We start from the raw sequence: 15,981 nt of genomic DNA on the forward strand, positions 1-15,981 counted from the left end.
CAGCTCTGAGGCTGGGGGCCAGAAAAGCAGCTGTCATCTCCACTGTACCGTTGGATAAGGGAACAGTTATTACAGAAGCGAGCACGCCAGGGCCCACTACATGATGCAGTCAAGTCCAAGAGCAATGGTGAGACTATGGGGTCACAGACCCAAGATGGATCCAGGCAGGCTGAGGTCTGCCTTGCAGGCCTTGCAGACTTTCACAGACTTTGTGGGTGTCCAGTTTCTGACAGACTCTTCATACTGTGGAATCGCCAGGCCAGGCCCCTGTCTCCCAACCTAACCACCCCCAGGGGAACTCATGCATTTCAAGTCCTGCTTCACTGTATTGGGACAGTGTGGACGACAACTTTATCCCTGCTAAAGTCAGAGGGAAAGTGCACTGAGTAGAGCTAGCACTGAAGTGATCCGGCAGCACGCCGCCCCTAACTGAGCCCTGTGTGACCCGCATTTCAGATGCAGTACGTCTTCATATACCAGGCCCTTCTGGAGCATTATCTATATGGCGACACAGAGCTGGAAGTGACTTCCCTAGACACCCACCTGCAAAAAATTTATAACAAGATCCCAGGAACTAGCAACAATGGACTAGAGGAGGAATTTAAGGTGAGTTGAAGCTGACAGTGTCTATACAGAAGGGACACACTGTCCGGGGGAAAAAAAACATATCTAATAAAAATGCTAATTCTGTGTGTGCCGCGGCCAGTGGTAGTTGAGTGTGTCCTGCATGATAAAGTCACTTGAACTGTCTGTAAGGAAAACGAATAGGAAACAGTATTTCCTTAAGCCTCTTGGCACGCCTAGATGGTTATAATGTACAGCAGCACCGAGGCCGGATAAACAGCTTTGAGCTTTGCAGTATTCCAACTACTCGATCTGCCATTGTAACACAAAGGCACCCGGAGACAAGTGAACAAATGATTTAGGCTGTTACGTGCAGGTAACAGGCAATATTTAGCCCATGAGCCCTAGATTGCCGACCTCTACTGATGCTATTAGACAGTGACTCAACACTCAGGGCCTGTGACTAGGGTTTTAACTCAATGATAGAACGTATGCATAGCATGTGGCTGTGGCCTCAGTCGCCAGCAGCCCTCTACCCCCAAAGAGTAAATACATAAAACCCGTGTCATACTCTCATCAAGAAATACTCCTAGAATCCAGGCATGGTAGTTCACTCTAGTCCCAGCATGGACAAGAGGATCTCTGAATTTGAGGCCAGCAACTCCAAAACAGCCAGAACTACGTAGAGAGACCCTGTCTCAAAAAACAAACAAACAAACAAAAATGAACTCAAGCCCAAGCAGGCCCTGGGACTGCAGGCCTACAATTATAGCTGTGTGGGTGGTTGGGGCAGGAGGATTGCAAGACTCTATCTCAAAAATTAAGCCATGTGTACACATTTAGTCCCCGTACTTGAGAGGCAGAGGCAGGCAGATTACTGTGAATTCAAGGCCAGCCTGGTCTACACAGTGAGCTCCAGGACAGGGTGGACTATGTAGAGACAAGGTGAGTGTGCTCTCAGATGTAAGACAAGTAGTGAATGGAACGTAGAGCACCGTTCACCTAGAGTAATGAGCACTTGATTCGCTGGGACGCTGCACAGGCTTAACAACTCGAGTTTGGATGTCCAGCACCCATGCAGAAACTCTGTGTGATGGGGTATGTCTGTAACCACACTACTGGGGGACGGAGACGGGAAAAGGGACAGACACTGGTCAGCCAACCAGCTGACTGCAATAGCAAGCTCCAGGTTCCATGAGAGGACCCTGTCTCAAAAAGTACAGTGGGGCGTATAAAGCAGGTCGCCCAGCCTCCACCTCTGGGGTCCACGTGCACACACATAAAGAACGTACCCATGCAGACAAGAGAGCAACCTCAGAACCAGGAAGGAAGAATATCATCTGAATATTTTTCTACACAGAAAAGTGGCCCAGAAAATTCAGGGTCAGAGGAATCTCAGGAAGTTCCACGGGAGGGTAGAAGGTGTTGCTTAAACACTCTTTTGACTTCTTACTAAACTTAAAGACAGGAAAATGGAGCTGGGGATGGAGCACTACAGGGAGAAAAAGTGCAGTCAGGAGCCTGAGTGTGGCCTTGGTGACTGCCAGGAGTTGCCACACTGGGCACGATAGTCACTTTTCTTTCTTCATTCAGAAATTAACTTCAATCAAAATCCAAAATGACAAGATGCGTACGGGAAACCTTCCAGCCAACATGAAGAAGAACCGAGTTTTACAGATCATTCCATGTAAGTGCCCTCCCGGCTCCCGTCTCCCTGCCCGCTCCCGTCTCCCTCCCCGCTCCCGTCTCCCTGCCCGCTCCCGTCTCCCTCCCCGCTCCCGTCTCCCTGCCCGCTCCCGTCTCCCTCCCCGCTCCCGTCTCCCTGCCCGCTCCCGTCTCCCTGCTCGCCCCCGTCTCCCTCCCCGCTCCCGTCTCCCTCCCCGCTCCCGTCTCCCTGCCCCAGCTCCCGTCACCCTCCCCGCTCCTGTCTCCCTGCCCCAGCTCCCATTACCTCCACACTCCAGCTTCTCGGGCATGACAGTTGCCAAAGTCAAGAGGCAGAGCACTGCCTCTCGATTCTCTCAGTTCTTAGTGCTTTCAGGAAATATAAAAGCACAAAAGCCAAGGGAACATGGCTGTCTTTGCCCCACTGACTGACAAGCTGGTAAGGGGTAAGTGTTGGTGAGCTGCAAGCCATTCGTTGTCCTCCTTGCAGATGAATTTAACAGAGTGATCATTCCAGTCAAACGGGGCGAAGAGAACACAGACTATGTGAACGCATCCTTCATTGATGTAAGTGACGGGTTATGTCCCATGAGTGTCCGTGGAACTTCAGTGCCTCCCTTACATGCCTACTTGAGAAGAACATCTCTGAGTCAGTCAACAGCTACTCAGTTCATTGCCGCCTCCCCACCCTGAGCACTAGGCCTGTCTAGCCTCAAAGAGCACATTGTAAAGGAGACATGCTACATTTTTCTAGAAGAGAACCTTACAACATAATCACAAGGATCTAACGCTGTTCTAATCTTTCCTGTTTCTGCTCTTCCACCTACCTCCATACCCCACTTCCCTTCCCCTGGTATGATCCTTCGTCAAAAGAGAGCTCTTTGTGGACCCGTCTACCTCCAGGTGGTCCCTGTCACTTCAAAGGGCTCTTATCCATCCAGATAAGCCTGTCTTTTACTCTCACCCTTGTTGACACACCACCTCTGTGGTTAACCTGACCATACAGGGCTACCGGCAGAAAGATTCCTACATCGCCAGCCAGGGCCCTCTTCTCCACACAACTGAGGACTTCTGGCGAATGATCTGGGAATGGAAGTCCTGCTCCATTGTAATGCTAACAGAACTGGAAGAAAGAGGCCAGGTGAGCTCAAGAGGATGCTGGGCTATGAGACACAAGAAGGTTGGGGGCATCCATAAGGTATGTTTGAATCTCCGATGCTGCCTGGCATATCAGCCGCCGGGTAGTATCTAAGCTGCCCTCAGCTTCTCCCTGAACCTCCAGTTGATTCCAGAGTCTCCCACCATTTCACTCTTCTCCTGTATCCAGCTCTCAGACTAGCTTTGCACACATCCTCTGCATCCTACCTCCCTAGGAGGGCAAAGCCTATGAGAAGAGAAATTGTATAGCCAGGCCAGGTCTCTGAAGTAGAAGCATCTGATGTCCTTAAAACATGGTCACCTTTTATAATTACTACACAAACCAAGCAGTGAAATTTAAGAAGTATAAAGTAAAAAAAAAACCAAACAAATTTTAAAAAACAAAAGAATTTGAGGCCAGGTATGGAGTCACACGCTTTTAATCCCAGCACTGTGGAGGCAGAGACAGCAGGATCTGTATGAGATCGAGGCCCTGATCTACACAGGTGGTTCCAGGCCAGCAAAGACTGCATAGTTGAGACCCTGTCTCCAAAAAATAAAAAAAAAAAAAATCATTAGCAAGGGGCTTTCTCAGAACCAGAGATAAGAAAACAGCCCCATTGCTGGGTCAGCAGCTTCATTGCCCATACTTAAGGTCTTTTTTAAGGCAGAAAAGACCTAAAGCCAATTTAAAAGTAGTATTGTCTGGAGTTCCTCAGAGATGCCCTAGATCAGCTCCTCAGCATAGGAAATCACTCCCCACTCCCTGTTCCTGATAGTGCAGCCTCAGCGGAGCACTCCCAGTTTCAGGGTATCATATTCTGTCCTGTATTTCAGGCTGCATTCCCAAAGTTCTTATTTTTGAACCTCTTTGCATCATGTCCGTGTGCCATCCTAAGTAGGTAACTCACTGTCCCTGGGGCATCGTCCACCAGGGTCCAGGATCAGAAGACAAGCCTGGAGAAGCTAGTGTAGCCTCGTAACAGTTAACTTCTGCAACATAGAGAAGAGTTAGGACATTGTACCAGAGAGCATTGGAGATGCCGGAGCAATGGCTCAGCAGTAGTGCTCAATGCTCAGCCAAAGAGACCAGGTTTGAATCCCAGCACCCTGTAGTAAGCCAGGTATTCTCCAGTGGGCAGAGACAGGATTTCTGGGTCTTTCTAGTTTCCATCCTCACTGAGAAAATGAAGGCCTGGGTTCAGGGAGAGACTTACCTCACAGAATAAGTGAAAAGGAAAATGACATGTGATGCCCTTCTTCAAGCCTCCTCCTGTGCACATTGGCACATACACACACATGCACGAATGCACACACACATGAACATGCACACACATGTGCAAAAACGTCAGTTAATTTTTTAGACAATTTTTGCCTTTGACAGGTCTAATTTATATATTTCTTAAAAGCCCTCTGGGGTGAGATGATTCAGTAGACGAGGGTGCTGTTCTCTGACTTCTGTGTGAACCCTATGGCACGTTCATATCCACACACAATAAATGAATAAGTGTCTTTTTATAAACAGACCTCTTAACCCTGGCAGCGAGCTCAAACGGAAATAAAAGGGTCATCACATATTCACTCAACTCTGAACCCATCTAAATAAGGAAGTGTACCTTTAACCCATTGACTCATGTCACAATTCTAGAGTTACCTTCCTCTCTGAGTTCTTCCCGGCCCCAGTGTGCAGCCTGGGAGTCTGTGGCTGAGTCCTGGTAGCCTCTGAACACTTCTACAGTTTGACCACTGGTGCTCGCCATTACCTCTGACATGAGGAGCTATGGTCATGTGACTGCCTCCCATGCAGCTGTCAGCTCGGCCTCACCCAGGGGAGCCTGACACCACTCTTTCTATGTCCTGCCCAAAACTTAGTTCTTCATTAGCAGCTAAGTGTTATCTTTCTGAAAAATATAAACATAACCATGTCACTCCTTATTATAGAATCCTGTTTGAGTTTGTGGAGATCTCACTAAAAATGTCCATACATGTAAATATTAGGAATATTTAGTGGTGACAGCTAGTTCCCAAACTTGCTTCAGCCCTTCCTCCTCGTCTCACTTAAACTTATTTACAGACAGGATCTCATGTATCTCAGGATGGCCTCAAATCTACTGTGTAGCCAAGGCTAGCCTTGAACTTTTGATCCTCCTGCCCCTACCACTCTTGAGTGCTGGGATTACAAGTGTACACTACCATGCCTCATTTTTTCTATATTGGGGAACAAACCTAAGACTTCTTATGTGGTCAATAACTTAGCTGCATTCCCAGCCCTGTGTTATTTCTGAAATTCTTACACTATTTCCCAGGCTGGCTTTTAAATGAGCATCCTTTTAACAAGTGGTGACATGCGCTTAATCCCAGTGCTCCAGAGGCAGAGGCAAAAGGATCTCTGCTGAGTTCCAGGCCAATCAGATCTACATAGTGAGTTGTAGGGCAGCCAGAACTATGTAGAGATGTTGTAAGACCGTCTCTGTGAACGGGAGGGAGAGAGGAGGGAGGATAGAAAAGAACAGAGTAATGAAGACCCGTGTGCTTCACTGTCCCAAACACTGGGGTTGTGGGTATGTGCGCCATTCCTGCCCTGTCTGTCACACCCTTCTCTCAGACCCTTCTACAAACCGAACAGTGACGGTTTTGAGAGGGGAGTCTCATTTTCTTCACAGCCTTATGTTCTCCATGGGCCTAACCCCAGCTTTACCCTTACTCCCAGCAGGATCCCTGGGCGCTTGTAGCTTGGGCCTTCTCACTGCCAAGACTCCTTAGACTCACATTTTGTCCCCTAAAAAGGTTCTTGTCCCTTAAGGGAGAACAGCCCAGGAGATCCCTGAACTGAAGCTGTCCTTTGCCTTCCGTCTCAACTCCACAGCCACTCAAACACTGGTGCTGCTGTCACCACCATTCACACTGCCAAGAGGGCCTCTGCTGGTACTGCCCCTCTAACATTCTCTCTCAGAGTGTGACTTTGTTTTGTTTGTTTTAACTCCAAACTATGCTGGCTTTTGTTGTTGAGCCCACATGAAGAACTAAATTAAATGAAGAGTCCTTCACAGACTGAGGCATTCCTAAGTGAGGATAACCCCAGACATCACAATTGTAACAATCTCTCCAGTATCTCTCCATAACATCCACTAAATCCTACTTCTATCACATGACCAGATGTATCTCACACCTTGCATACCTTACACAGCTCCCTGCAATAGCTTTTTCACCATCAAACTCATATAGCAGGAGTCTGCAACCCAGGTCAGTCAGCACCGAACAAAACTACCTTAACCCACTCTTGACATCAGCCAGCCAAAAGAGGCTACATTTTTGCTGTTTCCATCCTCCTTCCCCTCCCCAGCTTGGAGGGGGCCTCTTTATCTTCTGCCTCCTCCCTTGTGAGTAACTGATTTTATGACCTAAAGCTGCTAGGTGTGGTCTTCAGTACCTGTTTATTAGTTTGCTGGTTGGTTGGGGTTTTTTTGAGACAGATCTTACTTTGTAACTCAAGCTCCTCTCAAACTCACAGTCCTCTTTGCCTCTGCTTTCCTAGTGCTAGGGTTATAGTCATGAGGCATCATCCCTGGCCCTTGGTATGTAATTCTCTTATAGCGTCTGATGGTACTGGCTTGTTCTGCCCACTAGCAAGATTAGAAATGCTTTGGCATCTGTCCTAATTAGTTTCTTAGATACACTTACTACTTAATGGTTTTGAAAAAACTGTTTAATTTTTAAATTTTTTGAAAACTTGCTAATAACCTTTTGTTCAGAATTTAGTAGACTGTTTATTGCGGGACATCCAATACGCAATGAAAGATGCTTGAAATGCCTTTGTTATTTCAGGCCAATCAAATTAAACTATGAAACTACAAAAAAAAAAAAAAAAGATTAGAAATGCTCAAGTTGGGGCTAGGGAGATGGCTCAGTGGTTAAGAGCACTGACTGCTCTTCCAGAGGTCCTGAGTTCAAATCCCAGCAACCACATGGTGGCTCACAACTGTCTGTAATGGGATCTGATGCCCTCTTCTGGTGTGTCAGAAGACAGCTAAGTGTACTCATATGCATAACAAATAAATAAATCTTAAAAAAAAAAAGAAAGAAAGAAATGCTTAAGTTAGCAACCTTCAGGCGGCAGGTGGGCAACCCTTAACTGTTTACAGACTAAAGGGCAAAGAGAACCCGTGGGCCCAGCGTGGTGGTACACACCTCTAATCCCAGCACTTGGGAGGCAGAAGGGTAGATCTCTGAGTCTCAAGGCCAACCTGAGGTGTTTTCAGTAGGACCCAGGCACCCGGGTGGTACACGTATGTACATGCAAGCAAAGCAGTCACACATAAATGCATGCACATGTAAATGTCAGGAAGAAAGGTCTCGGTGCTGTGAAGAGTCAGGCTACTCACAGGCACTACTGCTCTACCACACATGAATGCTAGCCCTGACCTCACACACCTCCCACTTGTTCCTCTAGGAGAAGTGTGCCCAGTACTGGCCATCTGATGGCCTGGTGTCCTATGGAGACATCACAGTTGAGCTGAAGAAGGAGGAGGAATGTGAGAGCTACACTGTCCGAGACCTCCTGGTCACCAACACCAGGGTGAGATGGGTACCGGGTGGGGCTGCTCCTACAGAAAGAACAAGTCTTCCACTGTGTCCCTGATCGCCCTTCTTCCAAAGGAGAACAAGAGTCGGCAGATCCGGCAGTTCCACTTCCACGGCTGGCCTGAGGTGGGCATCCCCAGCGATGGGAAGGGTATGATCAACATCATCGCAGCAGTGCAGAAGCAGCAGCAGCAGTCAGGGAACCATCCCATCACTGTGCACTGCAGGTACCGCTGACCCTGCCCTTCCCTCAGCAGGGACCAGAGGAAACCAGGGGGAGGGGTGCAGGTAGAGAGTACTGGTCAGACCACAAGGAGAGACAGACACTGCTGAGCGCCTGGGTTGGGTAATTGGAGGGGGTCCTATCGTTTGAATTCTGCATTTTGTGCTGAGGAAGTGGGGATATTCTATTCATCTCTTAACTATTCATCTCTTAAGAAGGGGAGCAGCGGGGTTGGGGCTTTAGCTCAGTGGTAGAGCGCTTGCCTAGCAAGTGCAAGGCCCTGGGTTCGGTCCCCAGCTCCGAAAAAAAGAAAAAGAAAAAAAAAAAAGAAGAAGAAGGGGAGCAGCAAGGAAGGCCAACACTGTGGAGAGATTAGTTAGATAATGTGGGGGTGCGATGAAAGACAAGAGAGTATCTTGACAATGATGGGGGGGGATCAATGAGACTAAGAAAGAAAAAAAAAGAAAAGTCAAGAATGCTCCCTAAGTTTCAGCCCAAATTAGTAGTTACATAACCAACAAAAGAGGAAGCCATATTCTGGGGAGCAGGTGACTCTGTTTGAGATGGCACGTTAGAGGGAAAATGATGTCAGGCTGAGGTGTGGTAGTACACTTGACTAGCATGCTCACAGCCCCAAGTGGAATCCCTAACACCCCCGGGGAAAAAAAGTTTATCCAATGCATGTCCTTAATAGTGAAGTCTCGTGAAGCATGATGGTACACACCGTTAATCCCAGTACTCAGGAAGCAGGTACATCTGTTAAGTTCAAGACCAGCCTGGGCTACAGAGTAAGTCTCAGGCCAGCCAGGGCTACATTGTAAAACCCTGTTTCAAAAAAAAAGGAAGGTTTGGTTTTTTTGTTGTTGTTGTTGTTTTTTGTTTTTTTTTTTTTTGTTTTTTTTTGTAGTCTCTCAAAGATATGCCCCTATTATAGGGCTGAGGATGTAGCTTTGTGAACACATCACATGAAAGCAGACTTGTTGGCACATAGCCTGTAATCCCAACACTCAGGAGATAGACACTAGGGGATCAGAAGTTCAAGGTTATCCTCAACTGTATAGCAAAACAGTAAAACCTATGTCAGTACTATCTTTCAAGTTTTTCTCCTCCCATTCCAGTTACACTATGAGCCCCCCCTTCCCCGACACTCCATTGCAGTTCCCCTCCACCAGGACTACCTGTGGCCTCAAGGTGGCTGGTGACTAAGGCTTTTCACACTGGGCACCATCACCGTCCCTTTGTGATATGCTTTGATATCTTCTCTTACGGTCTTCATCTTTATGAACTCTCCCATCTCTGCCTGTGCTGCTTCTCCTCCGTGGGTAGCCATCTAAACTCCTTTGCTTGTAATACCCACTGCTGAGCCTTGGTCTCGGGCTCAGACTCTCCCACAAACTCCGTATTGCTCCCTGGCATGTGTGTGTCTAGTACTCAGAATTTCAACTCAGGGATCTGATGCTTAAGATTCAAGTCATAACTCGTGGTCTTTCCTCCAAATCTCCTTTAAATCCATGTCCTTTCCACTCGTGCTTACCTCTCTGTCTTAATTTTTATTTTCTTGTAAGGATGTTTTGTCTGGCTTTACGTCTTTGTGCTGAGTGTATGTCTGGTGCCCACAGAAGCCAGAAGAGGGCACCAGATCCCCTGGAACTGGAGTTACAGGTGGTTGTGAGCTGACATGTGGGTGCTAGGAGTGAAACCCAGGTCTTCCGCAAGAGCAGCCAGTGCTCTTAACCATTGGGCCACCTCTTCAGACCTCTCTGTTTTGTTTTAGTCTTGTGTTTGAGACACAGGATCTTACTATACAGACCAGGATGGCCTCAAACTTACAGAGATCCACCTACCTCTGCCTCCCAAAGTGCTTGGATTAAAGGCGTCTGACAGCTCTTATGGGTGTCTTAGGTCTTAAGAGTTACGGCTTAACTCATGAGAAGCCTGAGAACTGTCCTGTCTTCATTCTCCACATCATATCTGAGCCATCAGTAAATCCTGTTCTACCTGCCCCATCTTCTCAGAACCCAGATGTTTCTACCTTCCCCACAGCTCCTCAGTCAAAGCTACCTTCCCTCCCATACTGCCTTTCCTGCTCTCCCCACAACCCCCCAATTCTTAGCACAGCAACTTTAAAATCTTTTAGAAGATGCCTGACTTTGGGTCAGAGAGATGGTTTCATTGATAAAAGCACTTGCCGTGAAAGCCTGACAGCTCAGGTTTTATCCCCAGAACCCACAAAAAAGCCAGATGTGGTACCCCAGCACTGTAACCCAGCACTGTAACTCCAGCACTGTAGTCCCAGCACTGTAACCCAGGACTGTAACCCCAGCACTGTAGTCCCAGCACTGTAGTCCCAGCACTGTAACCCCAGCACTGTAACCCTAGCACTGTAACCCCAGCACTGTAACCCAGCACTGTAACCCCAGAACTGTAGTCCCAGCACTGTAACCCAGGACTGTAACCCCAGCACTGTAGTCCCAGCACTGTAACCCCAGCACTGTAGTCCCAGCACTGTAACCCCAGCACTGTAACCCCAGCACTGTAGTCCCAGCACTGTAACCCCAGCACTGTAACCCTAGCACTGTAACCCCAGCACTGTAACCCCAGCACTGTAACCCTAGCACTGTAACCCCAGCACTGTAACCCCAGCACTGTAACCCCAGCACTGTAGTCCCAGCACTGTAGTCCCAGCACTGTAGCCCCAGCACTGTAGTCCCAGCACTGTAACCCCAGCACTGTAACCCCAGCACTGTAGTCCCAGCACTGTAGTCCCAGCACTGTAACCCCAGCACTGTAGTCCCAGCACTGTAACCCCAGCACTGTAACCCCAGCACTGTAGTCCCAGCACTGTAGTCCCAGCACTGTAATCCCAGCACTGTAACCCCAGCACTGTAGTCCCAGCACTGTAACCCCAGCACTGTAGTCCCAGCACTGTAGTCTCAGCACTGTAACCCCAGCACTGTAACCCCAGCACTGTAGTCCCAGCACTGTAACCCAGGACTGTAACCCCAGCACTGTAGTCCCAGCACTGTAGTCCCAGCACTGTAACCCCAGCACTGTAACCCTAGCACTGTAACCCCAGCACTGTAACCCAGCACTGTAACCCCAGAACTGTAGTCCCAGCACTGTAACCCAGGACTGTAACCCCAGCACTGTAGTCCCAGCACTGTAACCCCAGCACTGTAGTCCCAGCACTGTAACCCCAGCACTGTAACCCCAGCACTGTAGTCCCAGCACTGTAACCCCAGCACTGTAACCCTAGCACTGTAACCCCAGCACTGTAACCCCAGCACTGTAACCCTAGCACTGTAACCCCAGCACTGTAACCCCAGCACTGTAACCCCAGCACTGTAGTCCCAGCACTGTAGTCCCAGCACTGTAGCCCCAGCACTGTAGTCCCAGCACTGTAACCCCAGCACTGTAACCCCAGCACTGTAGTCCCAGCACTGTAGTCCCAGCACTGTAACCCCAGCACTGTAGTCCCAGCACTGTAACCCCAGCACTGTAACCCCAGCACTGTAGTCCCAGCACTGTAGTCCCAGCACTGTAATCCCAGCACTGTAACCCCAGCACTGTAGTCCCAGCACTGTAACCCCAGCACTGTAGTCCCAGCACTGTAGTCTCAGCACTGTAACCCCAGCACTGTAACCCCAGCACTGTAGTCCCAGCACTGTAACCCCAGCACTGTAGTCCCAGCACTGTAACCCCAGCACTGTAACCCCAGCACTGTAGTCCCAGCACTGTAGTCCCAGCACTGTAACCCCAGCACTGTAGTCCCAGCACTGTAGTCCCAGCACTGTAACCCCAGCACTGTAACCCCAGCACTGTAATCCCAGCACTGTAACCCAGCACTGTAACCCCAGCACTGTAACCCCAGCACTGTAGTCCCAGCACTGTAACCCCAGCACTGTAATCCCAGCACTGTAGTCCCAGCACTGTAGTCCCAGCACTGTAATCCCAGCACTGTAGTCCCAGCACTGTAACCCCAGCACTGTAATCCCAGCACTGTAGTCCCAGCACTGTAGTCCCAGCACTGTAACCCCAGCACTGTAGTCCCAGCACTGTAGTCCCAACACTGTAACCCCAGCACTGTAACCCCAGCACTGTAGTCCCAGCACTGTAGTCCCAGCACTGTAGTCCCAGCACTGTAACCCCAGCACTGTAACCCTAGCACTGTAGTCCCAGCACTGTAGTCCCAGCACTGTAACCCCAGCACTGTAACCCTAGCACTGTAACCCCAGCACTGTAGTCCCAGCACTGTAACCCCAGCACTGTAGTCCCAGCACTGTAACCCCAGCACTGTAACCCAGCACTATAGTCCCAGCACTGTAGTCTCAGCACTGTAACCCCAGCACTGTAACCCCAGCACTGTAACCCCAGCACTGTAGTCCCAGCACTGTAGTCCCAGCACTGTAGTCCCAACACTGTAACCCCAGCACTGTAACCCCAGCACTGTAGTCCCAGCACTGTAGTCCCAGCACTGTAGTCCCAGCACTGTAGTCCCAGCACTGTAACCCCAGCACTGTAGTCCCAGCACTGTAGTCCCAGCACTGTAACCCCAGCACTGTAGTCCCAGCACTGTAGTCCCAGCACTGTAACCCCAGCACTGTAGTCCCAGCACTGTAGTCCCAGCACTGTAGTCCCAGCACTGTAACCCCAGCACTGTAGTCCCAGCACTGTAACCCCAGCACTGTAGTCCCAGCACTGTAACCCCAGCACTGTAACCCAGCACTGTAGTCCCAGCACTGTAGTCCCAGCACTGTAACCCAGCACTGTAATCCCAGCACTGTAACCCCAGCACTGTAGTCCCAGCACTGTAACCCCAGCACTGTAACCCCAGCACTGTAACCCAGCACTGTAGTCCCAGCACTGTAACCCCAGCACTGTAGTCCCAGCACTGTAGTCCCAGCACTGTAGTCCCAGCACTGTAGTCCCAGCACTGTAACCCAGCACTGTAGTCCCAGCACTGTAGTCCCAGCACTCCAGAGTGAAGATGGAAGGCTGAGACAGGAGAAGTGGCCAGAGGCTCAGGCTAGCTAGCATGGTGTTAACTATGCAGTTGCAAAAATGAAAAGAAATCCTCCTCAACAACCAATTTCCAAAGGTTGTCTACTAACCTCCATGTGGCTTAAGCATGCCCCACACCCTGCAGCCTGCCTGCACGGGCGTGCGTGCACACACACACACACACACACACACACACACACACAGAGATTTTTACAAAAGGAATCAGTAAGACTGGACTCTCCTGTTCCTTGTGTACCAAATCCAGGCACTTGCTTCATCATCCTCACCCCTCAGAGAATTGTTTTCATATAGCAGCCTGCATGCAACATCCCCTCACAGAGCCTTCCCTGAGCAGCCCGCGTGGGGCTCTGCTCCTCTTTTTCTTTTTCTTTTTGCATATCTTATCTGCTGAGTTCACAGCCCCTGCTGCCATAGAGCAGGCACTCAGTCCTATGGGAATCAGCTGGTAATACTGGAGCATGTCAAGACGGAAATTTGGATTCCTTAGAAAGAATGGAAAGGAATCAGCAAAACACCAGCACAAAAAGTTTGAGTCCAAACTGGTGAAGACAACTAGTCATTGTGTGTAGGCGGCAAGGAGTCAAACCGGCAGGGTGTGTAAAAGCTGTCACCATGGACCCACAAGCACATTCTCAGTGCACACAGGAAGGGCAGCAGAATTCCATCACCTCTCCAGAGCTTCTCTCTCACAAAGGCCTAGGCTAGGACGGCAGAGGTGAGCACAGGTCTCCTGGTCCACTGATACCTTCCCAGAGCCAGCCTCAGCTTGCCTTCCTCAACAAACTCACCTCTCGGGATAGACAGCTACAGACAGCAGGTGTGGTAACTGGGTCTGCTCTGTTTCAGTGCCGGGGCAGGACGGACAGGGACCTTTTGTGCCTTGAGCACAGTCCTGGAGCGCGTGAAAGCAGAAGGAATTTTGGATGTCTTCCAAACTGTCAAGAGCCTGCGGCTGCAGAGGCCACACATGGTCCAGACACTGGTATGCCCATGTCTTTGTGTCAATACATCCATAGCTCTTCCCTGTCAGGAGCAAGCTTCAGGGAGCTCCCCTACTCAGAAGACAGGAAGTGTCTTGGGAAGCAGGGCCAGAGTGGGAACACAGCCTAGGACCAGAAGAAATAGATGAGATTAGACAGAAGTCCCCGGGGTCTGGGGAGATAGTTCAGTGGGTGTCAGCACTTGCTCTGAAAGCCTGCAAACTTGAGGTCAGTCTCCCAATACCTACATGCAAAACTGGGTGGGCTGTATGTGCCTGTAACCCCAACATTGAGGACAGACACAGGCAGATCCCAGGAGCTCACTGACCATCCAGCCTAGCTGAAACAACCATCTTCTGGTTCGGTGAGAAACCCTCTCAAAGGAATAGATAGAGAGCAGTTGAAGAATCCCTCCTTGATGTTCAGTCCTACAGGTATATACCCATATCCAAATATCAGCTACATACATCACACACATGCACACAAGCACATATGTGCAAAGGGAATGCTTGGCTAACACAGGGTATATGGACTGTACTTTGGGTTCTGGTAAGGAGTGAACAGAAGTGCCCGCCTTTGTTTTGCTTGGTTTCCTGTTCAGAAGTCGACTCTCGACAGTCTATATCTACAAAGGTTCTCCTGAGTCCTGTTAAGCTAGAAAGGTTTGAGGGGAAATGTGAGTTTTCGGAGGTTTGAGAGGAGATAAAGCTTTGGATGTTAGGATTCATCTCAGCCTCGTAGCCTGTCAAGATGCCACATGTTCAACCTGGCACACTTACACCTGACCTGCAGGACCTCAGGCTGCCCTCACATGGCCGGTCAGCTCTGCCTGTAGAAGATCTACTATAGTCCATAGAGTTTTTTTTTTTTTTTCCGTTTTCCACTTTAAAAACTGTGTCTGCCAAGCCACCTTTATCCCCAGCACTCAGGAGGCAGATCTCTGAGTTCTAAGGCAGCCTGGTCTACATAGGGGGTTCCAGCTCAGCCAAGGATATAGTAGTACATCTTTTTAAAAAGGGGGTGGGGGCTCCAGCAATCCCTTTGGTAACTCTGTTTTTCCCTGCCTCTGCCTGTTTTCCAGGAACAGTATGAATTCTGCTACAAGGTGGTACAGGAGTACATCGATGCCTTCTCAGATTATGCCAACTTCAAGTGACAGGGGACAAGGCCCACAGACAGGAGAATTGCCTTTAATATTTTGTAATATTCTGTTTTGTTAATATACCCAAAATTGTATATATCTTATAACTGTTTTAGAAATGGCACATAGGCTTCTATTACCTATTAGGTGGAGATTTTGTATGTAAATGTGTTAGCACTATAGTCCTTTTCCAGTGTTTTATTGGGGAATTAAATAGTGTGATATTTGAGTTGATTTAATGAAGTCCTTAGCCTGGAAATTGGGCCAGATTATTCTTTGCTTCAAATGTCTTTTTCTAAAGAAGACAAACATAAGAGTCATTCCAGGTAACTCGGTGCCAACTAAAACAAAGCACAAAGTTCTCGGAGCTCTTGAGGAAATGGTTGTCTCACCGTCCCCAGGCCGGCCTCTTCCCCTCCCTGTCCCTCTCCAGTGCACCCTCATCTCCCACCAATATCAGCCACCTCAGGAGTGGGGAATAATGAGACCAGAGCAGCATCCCTGGCACCACACTAGGAATCATCAGGTAATAAACACTCTTGATTCCCGGAGATGTCGGTCCCTTTGTCTTGGGCAGAGCAGCCTTATTAAGCTGGGGCTCTCCTGGGTTGTTCCTAGCCCTGCTGTTGGCTGACGTCTCCCAGTTCCTTTTCCTCTTTTCTATCAAG

At 49.1% G+C, this 15,981-nt stretch overlaps 1 protein-coding gene across 8 annotated transcripts in view; it reads left to right on the plus strand.

The window, feature by feature from the left end:
- Window positions 1-15,572, plus strand: part of Ptpra (protein tyrosine phosphatase, receptor type, A) — a 108,379-nt gene extending 92,807 nt beyond the window's left edge. For 7 of the 8 annotated variants that reach the window (XM_087649035.1, XM_087649049.1, XM_087649029.1 and 4 more), the window contains 8 exons: window positions 457-606; window positions 2,158-2,251; window positions 2,720-2,796; window positions 3,236-3,370; window positions 7,817-7,942; window positions 8,023-8,174; window positions 14,039-14,174; window positions 15,254-15,547. In XM_087649035.1, coding sequence (XP_087505161.1) covers window positions 457-606; window positions 2,158-2,251; window positions 2,720-2,796; window positions 3,236-3,370; window positions 7,817-7,942; window positions 8,023-8,174; window positions 14,039-14,174; window positions 15,254-15,328 — 945 coding nt within the window. In that variant the 3' untranslated portion in view covers window positions 15,329-15,547. 8 annotated transcript variants of the gene reach the window in all.
- Window positions 15,573-15,981: the final 409 nt, after the last annotated feature.

This window comes from Rattus norvegicus, chromosome 3 (assembly GCF_021556685.1).
Source record: "Rattus norvegicus strain SHRSP/BbbUtx chromosome 3, alternate assembly SHRSP_T2T, whole genome shotgun sequence".
Taxonomy (NCBI): domain Eukaryota; kingdom Metazoa; phylum Chordata; class Mammalia; order Rodentia; family Muridae; genus Rattus; species Rattus norvegicus.